The 18662-nt window shown below is 41.0% G+C and overlaps 1 protein-coding gene across 1 annotated transcript in view; it reads right to left on the bottom strand.

Annotated features, from left to right (window-relative positions):
• Positions 1-18103, bottom strand: part of LOC148134756 (uncharacterized) — a 32803-nt gene extending 14700 nt beyond the window's left edge. The window contains exons 1-5 of the mRNA XM_087985356.1: positions 18000-18103; positions 16467-16584; positions 15667-15912; positions 14974-15139; positions 844-921 (exon numbers count right to left, since the gene is read on the bottom strand). Of these exons, the coding sequence (XP_087841482.1) occupies positions 844-921; positions 14974-15139; positions 15667-15912; positions 16467-16584; positions 18000-18103 (712 nt within the window). The remainder of the gene's footprint in view (positions 1-843; positions 922-14973; positions 15140-15666; positions 15913-16466; positions 16585-17999) is intronic.
• Between the last annotated feature and the right edge of the window lie 559 nt (positions 18104-18662).

The raw sequence follows: 18662 nt of genomic DNA, 5'->3' as shown, positions 1-18662 counted from the left end.
CGTTTGTCGGGGAGTATGGGTGGAGGGGACGTTGGTGGTGGTAGGTGTTGAACGATGTTGATAGATGTTGTTTGAAAGAGAAGATACTGGGAGGAAACGAGTTTTAGTATGTAGAACTGCCAGAGGTTTGGAAAGAGAGACTGATGGAGGTTTCATAGACAGATGTGATGACGTGCTTGAGAATATTAAAATAAAGGCATCGCCAGACCCAGTTACAGGATTGAAATTAACAGAACTGCACATGTTGTAACTCAGAAACAAAAACACAATTTTCGAGGAAAGCTCAGCACATCTGGCACCATCTATGGAAAGAAATCTGAGTTAAGGTCTCGGGCCGAGTGTACAATCCTGGAATACCAATATAGATCAGTGCGCACAGGAATAATGAATCGATGGGATTTTGGTCTGAGTTCAGATACGAGCTATGGAATATCGACTCAGATTTACTTCTGCAGGTAGGAAACTGGGAGAGTCAGTAGCAGATTATTAGTGTCATTAAGACTGCATTTTGTAGCTCAAGGATCAAATAGCAGATGTTACCAGGCAGTGAATACTGTTCTGGATATATCAGTAGTTAAAATTAGGAAGGGTTGGGTGTGATGTCAGGAGTACGGATCACCTTTTGGTTTCAACCTTTGATAATGGCCCTGGAATGGAATAGAATTAGAGGAAGAAAATTGAGTTTGTAACCAGAACAGAAGAGAGTGACCTCCATGCTCCTAATATTTAAATGACAAAGGGAACGATGCAATAAATCAAGGTTCCATGAGAAAAATGAGTTGTTCAAAATTTAGATTCACGGGGGACACTGCCAGAAGGAAAGATGAAGAGAGTGAAAATTACGCTTATGCAGTTCGTAGTGGCTTCGAGAGTGAATATCTGGATTCAGAGCCTCAGAAGGCACAATTTCAGTCACAAGAACTAGAGAGCAAATCATTTAAAAAGTAATATAATTATACATGGTTTAAAGAAATAATAACGGGACAATGATACTTACCAGGGACACCAACGATACCCAGGATTGGATAATAAAAATGTTGAATAATGGAAAGTGCAACGAGGATCCGCGTTGATATTGACAATTGATCATAATACGTCGAAAACACCCACAAATTCCAAGATAAACTCCTGTGCATTGTTGTAAAATTAGCATCGATGTTTCTCAGATTCGGACCCATTGTTAGAACATTCAAGTCCGTTGCTGTGCAGTTTGTTCTTTTGTTGGAATATTCCCATGCAATTTCGTCAGACTCTGATCTCTCTTTTTCCCTCACTGGAGCTGTTGATCCTTGTTAGTGTTGGAGCTCCCACTCGTGTTGTGGGAAAAAACAAACTGAATGGAGCCCATTTATCATGAAAATATAGAAAGCTTCACTGGGGAATATGAATCCATGGAAACTGACATTTATCACACTCACCGAACAAACAAGTTCAACTAACCCCTTCATTGCATCGACTTTTGGATGGAATGTATGAGGGTTGCTGAGGGATGAACGCTAAACCTTTCATTTTTTAAAACCTTACTTGCTTGCGTATGGGAGTAATGCCAGAACACTACGGCATTATGATCCACATTGTTTAGAAAAGGAGACATGGATAAAGTAACTGACCAGCTGCAAAAGAAAAAGATTGGCAGGAATCTTTCTGGAGACCATAAAGCATGATAACGAGATATTTGTCACGCACTGACTTTGTGTAATGCTGCTCCTAAGATTAAGTGCCCTGTTACCAGATCCTGGAATCTTGGTGAGACATCATTAAGATTGCTGCTCAGGAACTGAATGAAGTAAGTCTATCCTCATGTGACTGTTACAGTCGGACTGGAGGAGGCCATTCATTCCAGACTAATGCCCGACCACTTGAAGAGGTCGAGGCTTAAAATTGGCTCATTTGGCAAAGAGAATCACTGAAAACATTAAAACAAAAAGTGACTGCAGTTGCACGAGATCTCACTGAGGGGACACAAAGAATAAAGAATAAAGAAAATTCCAGTGCAGGAACAGGCCCTTTGGACGTCCAAGCTTGCGATGATCTAGATCTTCTATCTAACTCTGTCAGCTACTTTATCTGTATCCCTCTGCTCCAAGCTTCTTCATGTATATGTCTGGATACATCTTAAATGACACTATCGTGCCCACCTCTATCACCTCCACTGGCAATGCGTTCCAGGCACCCATCAACCTCTGCATCAAGATTTTTTCCATGTATTTCTCCGCAAAACCTTTTCACTCTCAATTTCAATTCGTGACCCCGAGTAATTGAGTCGCCTACTCGAGTAAAAAAAAGCTTCCTGCTGTCCATCCTGTCTGTACCTCTCATCGTTTTGGCAACCTCAGTCAGGATCCCTTAACTTTCGTCTTTCTAATGAAAATAATTCAAATCTACTCAATGTCTCTTCTTAGCTGGCGCCTTCCATACCAGGCAACATCATGGTAAAACTCCTTTGCACTCTCTCCAATGCATCCACATCCTTTTCAGTTTACTGCATAGTTCACTTTTCAATTGGATCTTCCAAAATACATCACCTCGCATTTGCGAGAAGGGACTCCAGCTGCGATTTCTCCGCCCATATCTCCAATCTATTTACATTCTGCTGTATTCTCTGACAGCCCCCTCCAGTATCTGTTCCTCCACCAATCTTGATGTCATCTGCAAACTTGCTAATCTGATCATCTATACATTCCCGCAGATCATTCACGCATCTCACAAGCAACAGTGGTCCGAGCCCGGATCCCTGCAGAACATCACTGGTCACAGTTTGCCATCTTGAGAAACTTTTATCCACTACTACTCCATGATTCCAGTTGCACAGCCACTTCTTTATCCATCCAGCTAGGACACCCTTAACCCCATGCCACTTCACTGTCTCCAGTGTGTGAATAGTATAAAACAACTTCCTGAACTTCTTGCACATGACAACTATAGCCCTTCTCTCATCAATAATCTTTTGTCACTTCCTCAAAGAATTCTATTACGTTGGTAAGTCGTGACCTTCTCTGCAAAAAACCAAGTTGTCCATCATTTAAAAGCCCACTTTCTTCCAAATGGGAACGAATCCTACCCCTCAGTATGTTGTCCAGCATTTTCCCTCTCACTGACGTCAGGCTGACTGGTCTATAATTACCTGGACAATCGCTATGACCCTCCATAAAGAAGGGGACAACATTAGCAAGTCTGCAGTCCTCCGGGACCTCAACCATGTTTAAGAGTGCTGCAAAGATATTTGTTAAGGTCCCAGCTATTTCCTCTCATTAACCTGGCATAGATCCCATCTCGACCTGGGTCCAAATATAAATGCCTTCTGGAATACCCAACACGCCCTCTCTCCTTATGCTGACTTGACCCGGAGTAACCAAACACTGGAGTATGTTGTAGTATTTGCACTTCTTTTTGTAACTGAGAAGGAAAGGAGCATCATCTGATACAATTTGAGGGTTATTCATAATGCGGGGGTTGATGTTTCATTTATATGCGTCGACCCTGTTACGTTTAGCGTCTTGAGTCTATTACACAAGAATAATAGGAGGCCGTTCAGCTCATTGAGAGTGTTACGTGGGAAAAAGTGTGTTCCTTTAAGCCTGTTAATGGGAAGAGGTCATGCAGCCTGTCGAGTCTATTACATGGGGACATGCGAAGATCATTCAGCCACTCGTGCCTATGACATAGGAATTGCAGGAGGACATTCAGCCTACCTGCAATTATATTGGAACAGCAAATCATTTAGCCTACCAAAAATGTGAAACAGGAACACAGCCTGCCAACTCAATCTCTTGAGCCGAGTATGGGGAACAAAGAAGAAGATATTCAGCCTCTCGAGTCTCTTACACACAGTAAGAAGGATGCTATTTGGTTTGTTCAGCCTGTTTCAGAAGGGCAGGAGGAAGCTTTCCAGTCAATCTAGTCTGTTACACATCAACAGGAGAATGCCATTCAGGTTCCCAAATATTTCTCATGCATAGCCACTCAGCTTGCTTGCTTAATTACAGGTAAAAACGATCAAATACATTCTTCAAGTTTTGATGATGTTTTGCAGAAAAAATTGAAAAGCTTTCACTCAATAGAAGATGTAAGGAGAAGAAGCAATTCAGTTCATCAATTCCATTGCACAGCAGCAGGAGGAGACTACGTAGCAATGTGAGCCTGTTACTCAGCAGTGGGAGGAGAACATCCATTTTCAATAACCTAGGGCACTGAAACAGCAGGCAGTCATTCAACTGCTCGGGATTATTACAATCAAAGTCTCGAGGCCAGTGAGCCTCCATGGTCTTGTTGACCAGAAACTGAATGAGGATGCTCACTCTCCACTAGAACAGAGGTAGAATTGGCTTGACACAAACAAATGTAAATGAGTAGCTTGCATGAGCGGCCTATTTAATTCTGCTCCTCCAATTTCAACAATTCTCTGATCCGTATCATTTATTGGTCACATTTCAGAATCAAATACTTCAATAACAATCACTATGACCTATCCAAAGTGGGTCACCCAAAGCCTCTGGTTTTCCCGAATGTGCACAGTGGTTTTCAGCACGACAACCTGGAAATTATTCCCAAATTTTTCAAAAAAATCCAATAGCAAGACCAAGTCAAACAGCATTTAACTCCATGTTCGAAGGCTGCCTGAATCAATAGCACTTCCTTATGTTTTCCATAGAATGCAATCAACACCCTGTGGAACAGGACATTCGGCTCAACAGTTCACACTGACCCTCCAAAGAGCATCCTACACAGATCCATTTGCCGACCTGCTTCCCCGCATTTCCCATGCCTACCTCAGTTAATCTACACACCCATTAACATGATGTGCTATTTAGCATTGCCAATCCACCTATCGTTTGCATCTTTTGGATGGTAGGACGAAACCAGAGCACTAGGTAGAAACTCCACTGAGACACAGGGAGAGCATGCAACCCCCACACAGTTGCTGGAGACTGGAATTGAAAGGGGTCCCTTACCACGCCATGTTACAGAACACACCATCAGTAGAGGGACAAGCGTACAATCGGCAGGCATAGAACTAGTTACAAGTGTGTCAAGGCTACTGACAACACTGTTGTACCAAATGAAACAACGAGCAGGATAACACGAAATGAATGAAAGAAAAAGCTATGTTTTGTTTTTGTTGTTTCAGCTCTCTTTAACAGTGGAAGCCGGTTCAACACCAAAGGCCAGAAAAGGATACAGGACAGTAGAGGGTAATGGTCATTTATTCAATGGATAACAAACTGCAAATGTATGGGGTAGACAGCGAAATGCGACTAGGTGAAGGGGTTAGACTGTGGAGGGTCCAATCATAAGACTGAGAACATAAAATAGAGGCATTGCCACATCAGCAGAAGTGCTCAATTAGAACCATGTCCTCAATCCACCTCATAGAGCCAGCCCAGATGCTAGGAAATCCAGGTGAAATAATTATTCAGCACGGAGGCATGTGCAGATTAGCCTAGTGTTTTAGTAAATACAACGGGCAATCTATCCAGAACACTGTGGCGATTATACCAGTGCATTGATCTAAAAAACAAATAGCTGTCCAATATAACGTGCTTTACACTGCACAAGAATGTGTTAATCAACAAAACCAGACGAGATATTACACCATCTCAGCAGCTGCAGCAATCGCACGAGTGCATTGTTTGAGAAACACGCACGAGACACATTTCTCGTACCGGAAGATGTGGGGCCCAAGCAAATTCATTGGTCAATAAACCTCGATGAGATACCTGACCAGCACTGGGAAGTATGCACCATCCAGCAGTATAGCTCTGTGATGTCCTGGATCTGGGAGTATTAGAGTGCGGCTGTGTGGGGGTTGATTGTTTTAAATTGAACTGACTTTGCACATGGCCTGTACATTTGACAAGAGCCAGTGTAGTCAGGGGATCAATTTGTGTCTGAGTCTGACTGTCCATGTACAGGGAATGTTTGATGTGAGAGGAGAGATGAAGCTTCAATTTACATATGACGTCGTGCTGAATCTGTTCTGGGATTGTTTGCAATGAATAAACTGAATTGGATTGAATTTATTGTCATGTGTACCAAGGCACAGTGAAACGCTTTATCTTGCGAGCAATACAGGCAGAGAACCCAGTTAAATAGCATAGATAAGTAAATAATGTGCAAACAGCGGCAATAAACCAAAATACAGGTACATGCAAATGTTAACACTCTGTGAGTTCATTCAGAATTCATAAGGACAATGCAGAAAGAGATAATAGTCTGTACCTAAAACAGTGATATATCTGTCCTTCGCCTGTTAATGTGGACAGAACAAGTGATTATTTAATAATTACCCGATGTTTACCATGGGGTAAAAATATTAATACGACCTTCAAACCGTAACAAGAAATCTATCTGTCCTGTGAGTAACTGACGAATGGCAATGTTGATAGAGATTGAATCTGTATCGAATCTTATATTGGGCCTGTCCTTGGAATATTTGATTGGGATGAATTCAAGGATGCTTTAATTTGTATCTGACTCCGTGCTGCATTTGTCCAAGGAGTGTTTGATGGGGGTACAGTGAATAGTTCTTTACAGTCAGCTTAAAACTGTAAAAAAAAAGTAGTTTACGTTCTCGTAAGAAGAGTGGCAGATGATTGACTTTCAGTTTGAAAGAGTAGACGCTGAACATGACCTTGGGTTTGAAAAGCACGACGTCACTGGCTGCTCTCCTCTATACCTAACACGGCTTTGTACTTACCCTGAATGACTTAATATGGTTTGATGCAGAATGAGCTCCACTCTCTGTCGACTAAGTTAGATTACTTACAGTAAGGAAATAGGCCGTTCGGTCCAATAATGCCCCCCCCCCCCGACGTCCAAAGAGTAATCCACCCAGACTCATCCCCCTACATTTACTCCTGACAAATGCCCCTTACACTGGTCAATTTAGCATGACCAAATCACCTGACCCACAAATTATTGGAGAAAACCGGAGCACCAGGAGAAAACCCAGGCAGGCACAGAGAGAATGCACAAACTCCACACAGACAGACACCCAAGATGGAGAACTAAACCTGGGTCCCTGTTACTGTGAAGCAGCAGTGCTAGCCACTGAGCCAATGTGCCACCCCAGTTCGCATGCTGTATTGCCCCTCAGTGTTTGATGATGACAATGCAGATCGGCTTTTTTTCTGTATGTGATGCTGCACTGCAGCTATTCAGAAATCTGTTGATGAGGACAGTGTTGGGTCTGATTTAGTTAATATTTGCGATGTTGAATATGTCTTGTATATTTGAAAAGGGCCAGAGTAGATTACCTTTACTCTGTATAGAACACTACGGTATGCCTATCATGACAGTGTTCGATGGATCAGCTTGCAGAATCAACATACTGCTGTATCGAGCTACGTGCTCTACCTTTTCGGACGCTGTTCAATAAGGACACTATCGAGGGAGGTTTATTCTGCATCGTGGGGACAGTGCAGACTGAGTTATATTCTGTATCTGACACAATGGTATGACCATCATTGCAGTTTTTGATGGCGGAGATGTCAGAGACAGCTTTATTCTTTATCTATTCCTATGTTGTCCCTGCTATGAAATTGCTTGGTGAAGAAATCGTACAGGGAAATTTACTCCAAGTTTGAAAGAGTGGAGGGACCCTTACTGTCTACCTAAACATGTCCCTGTCCTAATGCGTTTTTTTTTTTGCAATCAATATGGAGGGAGCTTTATTTAAATTTACTTTCAGTTTAAAACAATGGCGGGTGCACACCACACTGTCTAATCTCTTGCTGTCTCTACCATACCAGTGTCTAATGGCGTGATACCGAAGGAAATTTACTTTCATTTGGAGATTAGAGAGAGATTAGTTCCATCGTACCTTGTGCTATATATGGGAATGTTGGATGGAAACAATCTGTCGCATGATTTGGAAAATATTTAATTGCATGTTAAAATAGACCTGTGAATTTGGAAACAACTAATGCAGCGATATCTTCAGCTGTAACTATCTACATGCTATATCTATTATGTCGTGTTTGATGTGGACAGCAAGTAGGAAGGTATTTTTCCACTTAGTTTTACTTTAAAAGAGAAGGATGTTTACTCTCTAACTAACAATGTGCTTCTCCTGACCTTGAGGGTATTCCTTGGAGAACAGTGTGCCTGTCCTGAAGCTGTTTGATGGCGATAGTGTACAATGGCATTTACTCTGCATCTAAACTTATGTTTTACTTGCCCTTCAGCGTTTCATGGGGTCTGTGCAGTGTGTCCTTCAATCTGTGCCTGGTGCTGCAATTAAATTGCTCTGAGAATTCCTGATGTCGGAAAATTTAGATGGTATTTTACCTTATATCTTTTTCTGTCCTGTACTTGTCCTTCAGTGATTGATGTGCACAATACGGGGCCTGATTAAATTAATAGATATACCCATGCTTTGCGTAGATTGGAAATTTGAGAAGCGCTGGTCTGTTGAAATATTCACTCTGGATCTAATCCCTTGCTGTTCCTGGCCTTCAGTGGTAGTTGATCTGCTGAATATTTTAAACCATGCTGAAAGTGCCCTTGAAATTTGAATAGGGCTAATATACAATTTTCTTTATTTTGAGTGGAAAATTGTACTGTCCCTGTCTTGGAAGACAATGGGGGCAGTGGAGTGTGAGAATTATTCTGCATTTAACTCTTTACTGTACTTGTTCCGTTTGCTTGTATCAATGCAGCTTTATCTCTCATCAAACGACACTCAATTGCAGCAATGTCTACTATCTACAAGAGCCCTGCAGAATTTACCAAGGCGCCTTTTACAGTACTTTTCCAATTAACGGCAATCGAGAAAGGCATGGACAGCAGATGCATCGGATCACCAATATGTTCAATTTTGTTCCAAAGCACTGATCATTGTAATTTGCAAACTTGTCGCCGTTTATTCAGTGTCACTGTTTCAAAATTGTCCTCCAATCTCTCTGTAGGACTTCCTTAACACAGAGAGATAAATGTTCAAGAAGGCAATTCACCAACATCTTCACAAAAGACTCGAAGAAATGTGAAATGAATCCTGGCATAACTAGAGATGTACACATTTTATAAATGTTTTTAATCCTATATGAAGATATGGCACGAAGTGTTGGGTTTTGGTAGAGCAGGCTGGTTGGGTCCAGTCATTGTATTGCTTGTTGTGAGCAGCTGGAGGGATGTGTTATTTGAAATAACGTTAGTTTTTCAGAGGCATGGACCATACAGCTAACGTCATAAGGCCACTGACAATCACATACCACACCTCTCAGTTGTGAATAAGGCAGGATAATTCAAATTGTCCTCGTACCTGGATTTTAGAAATGTCGATACATTTTTGGACTTGAGAGGAAAATGATTACATGTGAATATTTGCATACAATGTTCGTGCAAGGGAAATTATTGTATATTTTCAAAGTCCTTCTACTTAATTATTGTTTTACATTGTATGCAAAATTATATGAATCATTTCAAAGTACTTTATTTTTATTCATGCATTGTTTTCATCATGAGACGATCATAAAACTGCACAAAAGAAATGAGTGCATTTATTCTATTAGAAAATCGAAAAGTGGGTATTATAAAGCGATGACAAATTTGCAGGGATGAATATTTACTGTCAAACGTCAGAATAATGTTAAAAACAATTACAAGGTAATTTCTATTTCGAGTCATTCACAATCATAGCGGACTGCGTTCCTGATTGCCATCAATGTAGTTGTACAATTCTGTTCAAATCCTGAAGTTGTGGAGCTGAATATGACGGTGTATAGTGCATGGCGGATTCAAGGTAAGAGTTCATGTGTTTCAGAAGTTTATCAGCTCCATTCACGATTGGGTCCAACGTGCAGAATAACGTTGCTTAAGTGGCACACAAGAAATCAATAGATCTTTGTGTGAGGCAGGTGTTCTTGACTGGGCCAGAGTACTCAAAACATTCTTAAGCAAGCAGGCCCAGACCATAATTTTGCAAATTACCCAGAATAAGTTAGCTAGGTTGACTGCTAGATTTTAAAACAGACAAAAATATATTCGCTAAATTACAAAATGAAACACAAAGAACAGAATAACTAACCTGGACAGAACTCAGCCGACCCGGCTCGACTTAAGTATGCTGTTCTGATTACACGCAACAGTCCCAATAAGCAAACTCCTTTTAAAAACCAGTATAAATGGAACACATGCTTACAGGTTGAGGTTAGAAGGACAGAAAGTCGAAGGAGTTTCCACACAGCTTCCTATTCAACTTCCTAATTCAAAACTGAACTGAAACTGCTCAGCTCAGCTAGCAAAAGAGCTGACCAATCCCCTCTCTTTACACAGGTCACTTCGAAAGCATGGCCATTTTAGCGTGAAGTCTAAACTGTTTACATACAAAAAAAAGGATTCTCAAAATCCTTTTCATCTCTACCAAACCAGACTGATCAGAGTTCGGGCCAGTTTATTGCCTCTCCGAGAAAATCAAGGACAGAGTCTCCTTGAGCGAAGGAACAGCTTTTTTGAAAAATGGGCTTATTGACACCTTCCCCCTTAAAAATGAAAGAACCATCAATACCAAAAGATAGCTTTATTTTAACCCATCAAATCCCGCTAAGTAGTCTAAACACGCATATGCACTACAGTAACTAGAAACATGCGCAATCCCATTCGAATTCAGGCCACGGCACACCCGCCACTGAACACCTCTGTACCACTTCAAGTCTTGATAATCACATTTTTGTGAACTACCAGATGCACGAATTGTCAGATTGAATGTCTGCAACAACAAGCTCCATCTCTGGCATTTTTGTCCTTATATTTTTCCACAAATGTCAATGGGTTGTGATCAGTGCATACGATTGTCTCAGATGCATTGCTGTTAATGTCAACTCTGACATGTTGTAAGGCCAACAGCAAGTCTCTTTCGCCATCGTTGAACACTTCTGTTGATGAACGCTCCATTTCCTGCAACAATACTCAATGGATCATTGTATCCCTTGGTCATCCACCTGCCGGAGCACCGCGCCGACACCCACATTACTGGCATCGATAGCCAACCTGAAATGCTTTGTGTAGTCCAGTGTGGCTAATACTGGGGCAGTGGTCCACACAGTTTTTGAGGCTGTCAAATGCCTTTTGACAGTCCGCCGTCCACTGAAACTTGTTGCCCTAATTCAACAAATCGGTGAGTGGAGCAGCCACAGTACTAACGTTTGGCACAAACTTTTGGTAAAATCCATTCAATCCCACTAACCATAGTACCGCATTTTTCATTGACGGTACTGTTTCACTGTATGCTTGGTACTTTGAAACGCTATCCCGTCAACTCTCCAGCTCTATTTAATCTTTCCCTAAAATTTGACCACATGGTCCAAACCGGTGGTCGCTGAATTCTGACTTATTAATTTCTGCTTTTAATCAATTATAACTGTCCTCTTACTTCATGACCCAAAATTAAATCAATTGTATTGAATTTGTTCCATTTATTTGGTGCTTCTCTGATCACAAAAGTTACAAACGGAACTCCCTTACTCCAATTATCTGGATAATCCTGACCATAAGTCCTCAACATGTTTTTTCATGTCTGATGCCATATGCCCAGTGCTCCCAGTGATTCCTGATTTTACGCAGTAGATTTGAATAGCTTTATTTCCAAGTTAACCGTTATCTCCTTGAATAGTTCGGATGTGAATTTTGATCCTTTATTTGACTGAATTCACTGTCCGTATTGAGTAAAAAAGAAAAAGTAATTATTCTCTAAACCTTTTAGCAGTGATGTTGCATAACGTGATTGCATCTGGAAATCTCGTCGACCCATCCACTATTGTTAATAAATGGTTATTCTCTCTTTTTGTTTGTGGTCTGGGCCTACGCAATCAATCAAGACTCTTGTGAAAGTTTCCTCAAATGTTGGAAGAGGTGTTAAAGGTGCAGCTTTTATTACTGCCTGTGATTTTCCAATTTGCTGAAGTATATATCACATTTGCCAAAATTCAACTACATCTTGGTGTAGTCCAGGCCAGTAAAAATGTCTTTGCATTTTAGCCTGTGTTTTCCCCAACTCTAATTGACTTCCAAGTGGTATCTCATGTGTCACTCCCAGCATCTCCTTCCTGTACCTGATTGGCATACAATTTGATGAATCTCCGCCCATGTCTCATCTGCTTGAATATGTGATGGTCTCCATTTCCTCTTTTAGAAATCATTTGATATGTAATAACACACGGAGTGCATTCTCTTTCTTTATTTTTAAATTGCCTTTTGATGTAATTGTTTCAGTTCCTCGTATTTCTGATCTATTTCAATCAACTGATCAGAGCAAAAGATGCTTGCATGCTTACCGATTTGCTCCTTCTCTGTTCCACTTAAGTGATCAAAGCCGGTTTTGGATTACACTGCGTCAGCTTCCTTATCTCTGCGTTTTGGTCTCTCCTGATTCAACTTGTACCTCTATTTTCTTGTGATCATTCAATCACGGAAAATTCCTGGATAAACATTCGCCAGATCTTCAGCTGCCTGTGTCTCCATTGGCTTTTCAACTTGAATAGGTAGCAAACCTATTGGTTAATGAGTTATGTCATTTACAAGGACAAATTGCATTCCTGGATCTGCGAGCTTGTCGAGCAATCCTACCACAAATCCTCCACTCTTCTCTGGACATTCCAACCTCACTTCACATAATTGAGTACTTTTTTGTCTCGCCATGAATTACTGTTAACAGTATTTTCTGTGGCAATAGTCTGTCAGGGGTACGTATCGCATCATTCTTCAGCACTACAGAGTGAGAGGAGTCTGTGTCCCTTCACATTATAACCTCCTTAACTGCTGCTCCTGGCCTACATGAAGAAACTCTACCCTTGCATGTATACGTTTTGAGCAGATCTGACATTTCCTCCTTAATCAACCTCTAATCATCTTGTGCACTCTGAGGCAGTTGTCTAACTTCCCTTGTGCTTTTTGTTACTAGTCCAACAAGCATCTAGGGTTGGCTGGTTTTCCTAAATCTAGCTTTCTCTTCGCCCTCCAACACAGTGATTTCGTATGGCCAACTTTATTACAATGAAAATACCAGAGCGTTTTAACTTTTTTGTCCCCGTCAAGGGTTTCTTTTTTAATCTGTCGTAAGTTTTCCTTATGATATTCTTTGATATCTACCTTTCCCTTTCCACGTGAGGTTTCTCTTTATGCCAGTTTCTGACCTTCATGGACTGAAATGGATTCTGAAAGTCAAACCGAGTTTTATGGATCAGTTCATAAACAACAGCCACTTCAGCTGTTAACCTTATTGTTTACCTCACTGCTCTTCCACATGAGTTCACACCACTTCCTCGCGAAGGCTACCTTCAGCTTTTATCTCCAGTCTTTTAAGGTGTCTTTCCTATTTCAATGTCAGTTTCTCAAGTTAAAAAGCTCTCTCCTTTGCTTTCTCGACTGCTGCTCTCTGTGTTCCTCTCTGTTCTGCTGCTCTTGTCTTTTCCTTGTCTTCTGTTGCTGTCTCTTTTTTTCTCTTCTGCTTTTAATCGTGACTCAGAAAGTTTCATTTCTGCTTCCCTTTCCTTATCTCTCACTTTTCCATCAAGCCACTTCATTTGCAATTGCGTTCTTGCCATCTGTATAGATTTTGAAGGTTTCCCCAGAAAGTTTAACTGCTGAGGTCCTGATGTAATTATATCTACTTTTCTCACAAAAGCAGGCAGTTCCAACCCCAGCTTGTCTGCTAATTCATGCAAGTTGGTTTAAGTCACCTTTTGCAAAACTTCCAATGTCACCACATCCAAATCTAGAAACCTTTGGCGATTCAAAGAAACATTACTATCCTATGCTATGTCTCCCCAACCAAACCAACACCAGAAATAAAGACGCTAGCACCTACCACTCGCTGTTTAATATCCCGCAACGAGCTGCCAATCTGTTATGGACAAGGCCAGACCACTCAGAACATTCATGAACAGGTAAGTCCAGATCATAACTTTGCAATTTGTTTTGGTAAGTGGACCATGAAAATTACCTGGAATAAGATAGCTAGGTTGACCTCTAGATTTCTTAGCAGACAAAATAAAATCGCAAAATTACACAATGAACCACAAAAAAAAAACAGAATAAGGAATCCCTATCAAACTCAGTCTATCCAAACTGTATTCAATTATTGCTCTGAATATGCACAACACTCCCAATAAGCAAACCCCTCAAAAACAGTGAAACTGGGCCAAATACTTACAAGGTAAAGTTAGAAGGACAGAAGGAGAGAGAGAAAGTCTAGCAGCCTGTTCCCATACAGCTGAACTGCTAACTAGATGTGCTCTGAACTGCTCAGTTAGTGAGCCGACCACTCCCCTTTCATTATACAGGTCACTTCTAAAACATGGCCCTTTGAGCTGAAGTCTCATCTGTTCACGTATAAACAAGAAGGCCACTCAATACCTTTGAATCTTTGTAACAAACTAATCTAGTAAGAACCAGAAAAGTTTTATGACCCCTCTGAAAAAAGTCAAAGACACAGTATCCTTGAGAAAAGGAACAGCTTTTAGAAAAAAAAGGAACCAGATTTGTGACACTTCATTGCTAACATCTTTTCTTTCAGAACATAATAAGACAGGAATACGCCCTTCAGCCAAGCAAGCCTGTACTGTCACACCTTGCCTTTCTAAAGCTAAAAAGAAAGCTTTTGCTTCTATGTATTCCCAACATACTCAACGCTGTGGAAAGATACCTTTAAAACGTAGCTTTTTTAAAATCTTCACCTTTGTCAGAAATTCCATGCACTTTCACATTCTGTCTGGAATAAAAACTTGCCGATCATATCTCACTTTAAATCTCTCCCTTTTAACTAATGCTTCTGGCTCCTAGTCATTGATATTTATACTCTGGGAAAAGAAACATCTCTAACTGTACTTTATCTATGCCTCTGATAATTTTGAAAATGTATATCTGGTAACTCCTCACACATCATTCTCTTGGTGTGGCAGCCATTACTATACACATGTTCCAAATGTGCCTGAACTACATTTTTATACGGCTGAAATATGGCCTGCCAACTTTTACATTGTATGTTCATATGGCTGTCCGCAATTTTTCCATAAGTCTTCTTGACCACCTTATCAGCCCGTGTTGCCACTTTCAGGGAAATGTGGAGCTGTACACGGAGATCCCGTTGACTAATTGTTTTTCCATCTACTTTATACTTCACTACTGCATTTGACCTTCTGAACTGCATCATATCACAACTGTCCAGATTAAACTGCATCTGCTTTTTCTCTGTCCAAGTCGCCAGCCAACATATATCCTTCTGTATCCTCTGGCCATCACCCTAATGATCCCAATCTATTAACTGATCTCCAATGAAAAAAGCTCTCTTCCACTACTACTGTGTCTTCTATGACCAAACATGTTTCTCTCCACCTTACCGACTCACTGTGATCCCATTTGACTTCACCTTCTGTTTGAACCTGCTTTAAGGATTCAAATCAAAGGCCTTACTAAAGTCCATATTGAGAAATTCCAGCTCCAGGCTCTCATGAATCACCTTTGTGACTTGTTCAAAATATTCAATCAAGTTTGAGAGATTTGATCTTGCCCACACAAAGCCATGTTGCCCTTTGCTAATATGTCGATATGTTTCCAAATATGAGTCAGTTATATCGATAAGAATCTCCAATAATTTTCCTGCTGCTGATACATGAGTCACGACCTGAAATCACTTATACTAACCCTTCTTCAACAGAGAAACAACATTACCTTTTCTCCAATTCTCTGGAACCTCTCCTGCGACTGAAGACCATCCGACGAGTGTGCAAAATGCCTCAACAATTTACTCCCATCTTCCCTCAGTATTCTGGGACTGATCCTATGATATCCTGAAGACCTGTCCGCCTTATTCCTGTTCAAAAAGCCCAGGGCATCCTCCATTGCTTTTTTAACATCTAAAACATCTGGAATATTAACATCACCTTCTATGGACTCATCATCCACCATGTCCTTCTCCTTTATGAATACCAACGTAAAGTATTAGTTCAGGACGTCATCCAGTTCCTTCAGCTCCACGTATAAATTCTCACCTTTGTTCTTGAGTAGACCGAGTCTTTCCATGGCTAAACTCTTAATCCTGATAAACCGACTTTGAATTTTCCTTAATCCTGTTTGCCAAAGACATTTCCTGATCCCTTTTCGCCCTAACTCCTTGTTTACATTTTCCCTGTTTCGTTTTTGTGTTTTTAAGGCATTCCAATGCCACAAGTTTCTTTCATGTACATCCTTTTTCTCTTTGACTGAGCTCATAATTTTTCTTGTCATCAAAGATTCCCAAAACATTCAATCATTACTACCTTCGAGTATGTGGCGCTGGAAAAGCACAGCAGGTCAGGTAACATTCGAGAAGCAGGAGATTCGACGTCTTGGGCATAAGCCCTTCGTCAGGAAAAGCCCAAAAATTTGATTCCCCTGCTCTTCGAATGCTGCCTCACCTGCTGCGCTTTTCCAGCAACTCACTCGCTCCTCTGCTCTCCAGCATCTGCAGTCCTGACTTTCTCCATCGTTACCATCCTGTCTCGGCGACTGGATCTCATATTCTTAAAATCATAACATTGAGAATGGTCTGATGGGCTTCTCAGACAGTTCTCCCCAGATTCATCAAAATAAGCCAGACTGTTGAGCTCCCTTTTAGTTTCAAGCCAAATTCAGAACCAAAACAAATCTTGACATGTGGTTTCTATTATTTGCCTTTTATATTCTGAACACATTTTCATTTTTTGTATTGAAAAACAATCTGCTAAAGATCGGCTAATATTTCTTGCCATCATCATTTCACACATACTGTTTGCTTTCTAATTTCATTTTGAGTCTCACCCCTCCACAGACCACACTCCTCTCAGGTTTCTGTAGTATTGAATTGGCACTGTCTGATGTAACCTTTCCTGTTCTGTGTGTTTCTAGATTTCCAGGAGTTATGGATTTAGCAGCCTGATCCCTTTTTTACTTTTGGGAATATGTTTTGTCTGAGCCATAATAATCTCCCTCAGAATATCTATCACTCCTCAGATTCTGACTTATGTTGTCATTATTGTCTCCTATTCAATTGAATGGATTTCTTCTCAGCTTAATGAAACAAGACAGGGTCATACAAAGACTCGAGTTCTTCGTCTAATTGTCTCCTTACAATTCGTTTATTCGAATCGAATGAATTATGATCAATATTCCCTAAGTACTGCTCTTTTCCTTCCAGATTGAATTGAATTGCAATTATTTTTACTGTACCAAGGCACAGTGAAAAGCTTTGTCTTGCGAGTAATACAGGCAGATCGCAAAATTAAGTAGCATAGATAAGTAAATAATAGGTAAACAGCGGCAAAACAAAATACAGGTACAGGCGAAAGTTAATAGTTTGTGAGACAATCAGTGCTGTAAAACAGTAGAGTTGTGACTGTTTCAAAACTGACAGGTGCGTGTGTGCAGTACTTTCTCCCCGATGATAGAAGTTGGAGAAAAACATTTCCAGGGCGGGATGGATCTTTGAGAATGCAGCGGCCTTTCCTTGACGGATAGGGTCTACACATGTGAGGTTGGCCTTTGTGATTGTCTTGGCCGCGTTCACCACTCTCTGTAACCGTCTCCAATCTCCATCTCCAATGGTAATGAGTGTGGCAATGAGAGTGGAAGGTGCTGTCTAAGGAGTGCCATTCTCAAACCTTTTTGCTGAGTGTCGGCCCTGGAGGGGGAGAGTGATTGTGGATTGGGATCATTCAAATGGGCTGCTTCGTCTTTAATCGTGTCAATTCCTTTGAGTACTGTTGGAGCTGCAATTATTCATAAAAGTGGGGATTATTCCATCATATTTTGAGTTGAACCTCAGAGATAGTAGACAGTCTATCGAAAGACAGGAGAAATGTCACTAGCAACAGAATACCTAACTTCTGACCTGATGTTGCAACTATCGCAGCTACATGTTCTTAGAGAAACCTGATAATGTTGTTGCCAATGGACTCATCAATGGTGATGTGTTTGGATGTTGAATAGCGATGAGATGGCTGATGATGGCCCGAGTCTGATATTGGTGTGCCACGAATGTTACTTACCACTTTTCAGCCCCCGAGATTGGCTGTTGTCCAGGTTTTGCTACACTTGGACCGATTTTGTGATCTGAAGAGTTGAGAATTGTGAACTCATGAGCAAACGTCATCACTTTTGACCATATAAAGAAGCCAGTTCGTAAATTTTCCAAAGTACCCGCCTGTCTGTTCTTCTCGATGCAGTTGATTTTGATGGTGCTGCCTGATAAGACAGCAGTGAATCTTGTAGATGGTATACAGTGCTACTGCTGAGCATCAGTGATGGAGGAGATGGATATCCGTGGAAGTGATAACAATTAAATGGGCTCGTTTTGTCCTGGCTTATTCCTGGGATGCAATCCATCACAGGCTTTGGGGAATCAGCAGGGGAGTTAATGACTACAGAATCCCGAGCCTCTGAACTGCTCTTGAAGACAGTGTTGCAAATGTAGCCTGTCCAGGGAAATGTTTGGTCAACGATAGCACCAAGGATGCTGATGAACACCGTGCTGGGACATCCTGACAGTCATGCTACTTAAAATCAAAGAAGGATGTTTTAATCCTTCATTGTCTTATTTGTCGAATATTTACGTGGCGTGAACATTACTTGCCATTTGTAAGACTAAGCTGGCAATGTGATCAGGAGCTGTGTGAGGTTGACAGAACACTAACTGAACATCCCTTCATAGG

This window comes from Chiloscyllium plagiosum, unplaced genomic scaffold (genome assembly GCF_037043375.1).
Source record: "Chiloscyllium plagiosum isolate Xiang-an unplaced genomic scaffold, Cpla_swu_hap1 HiC_scaffold_52, whole genome shotgun sequence".
Classification (NCBI taxonomy): domain Eukaryota; kingdom Metazoa; phylum Chordata; class Chondrichthyes; order Orectolobiformes; family Hemiscylliidae; genus Chiloscyllium; species Chiloscyllium plagiosum.
The sequence above is the reverse complement of the archived record's forward strand: the minus strand, read 5'-3'. Positions and strand labels throughout refer to the sequence as shown.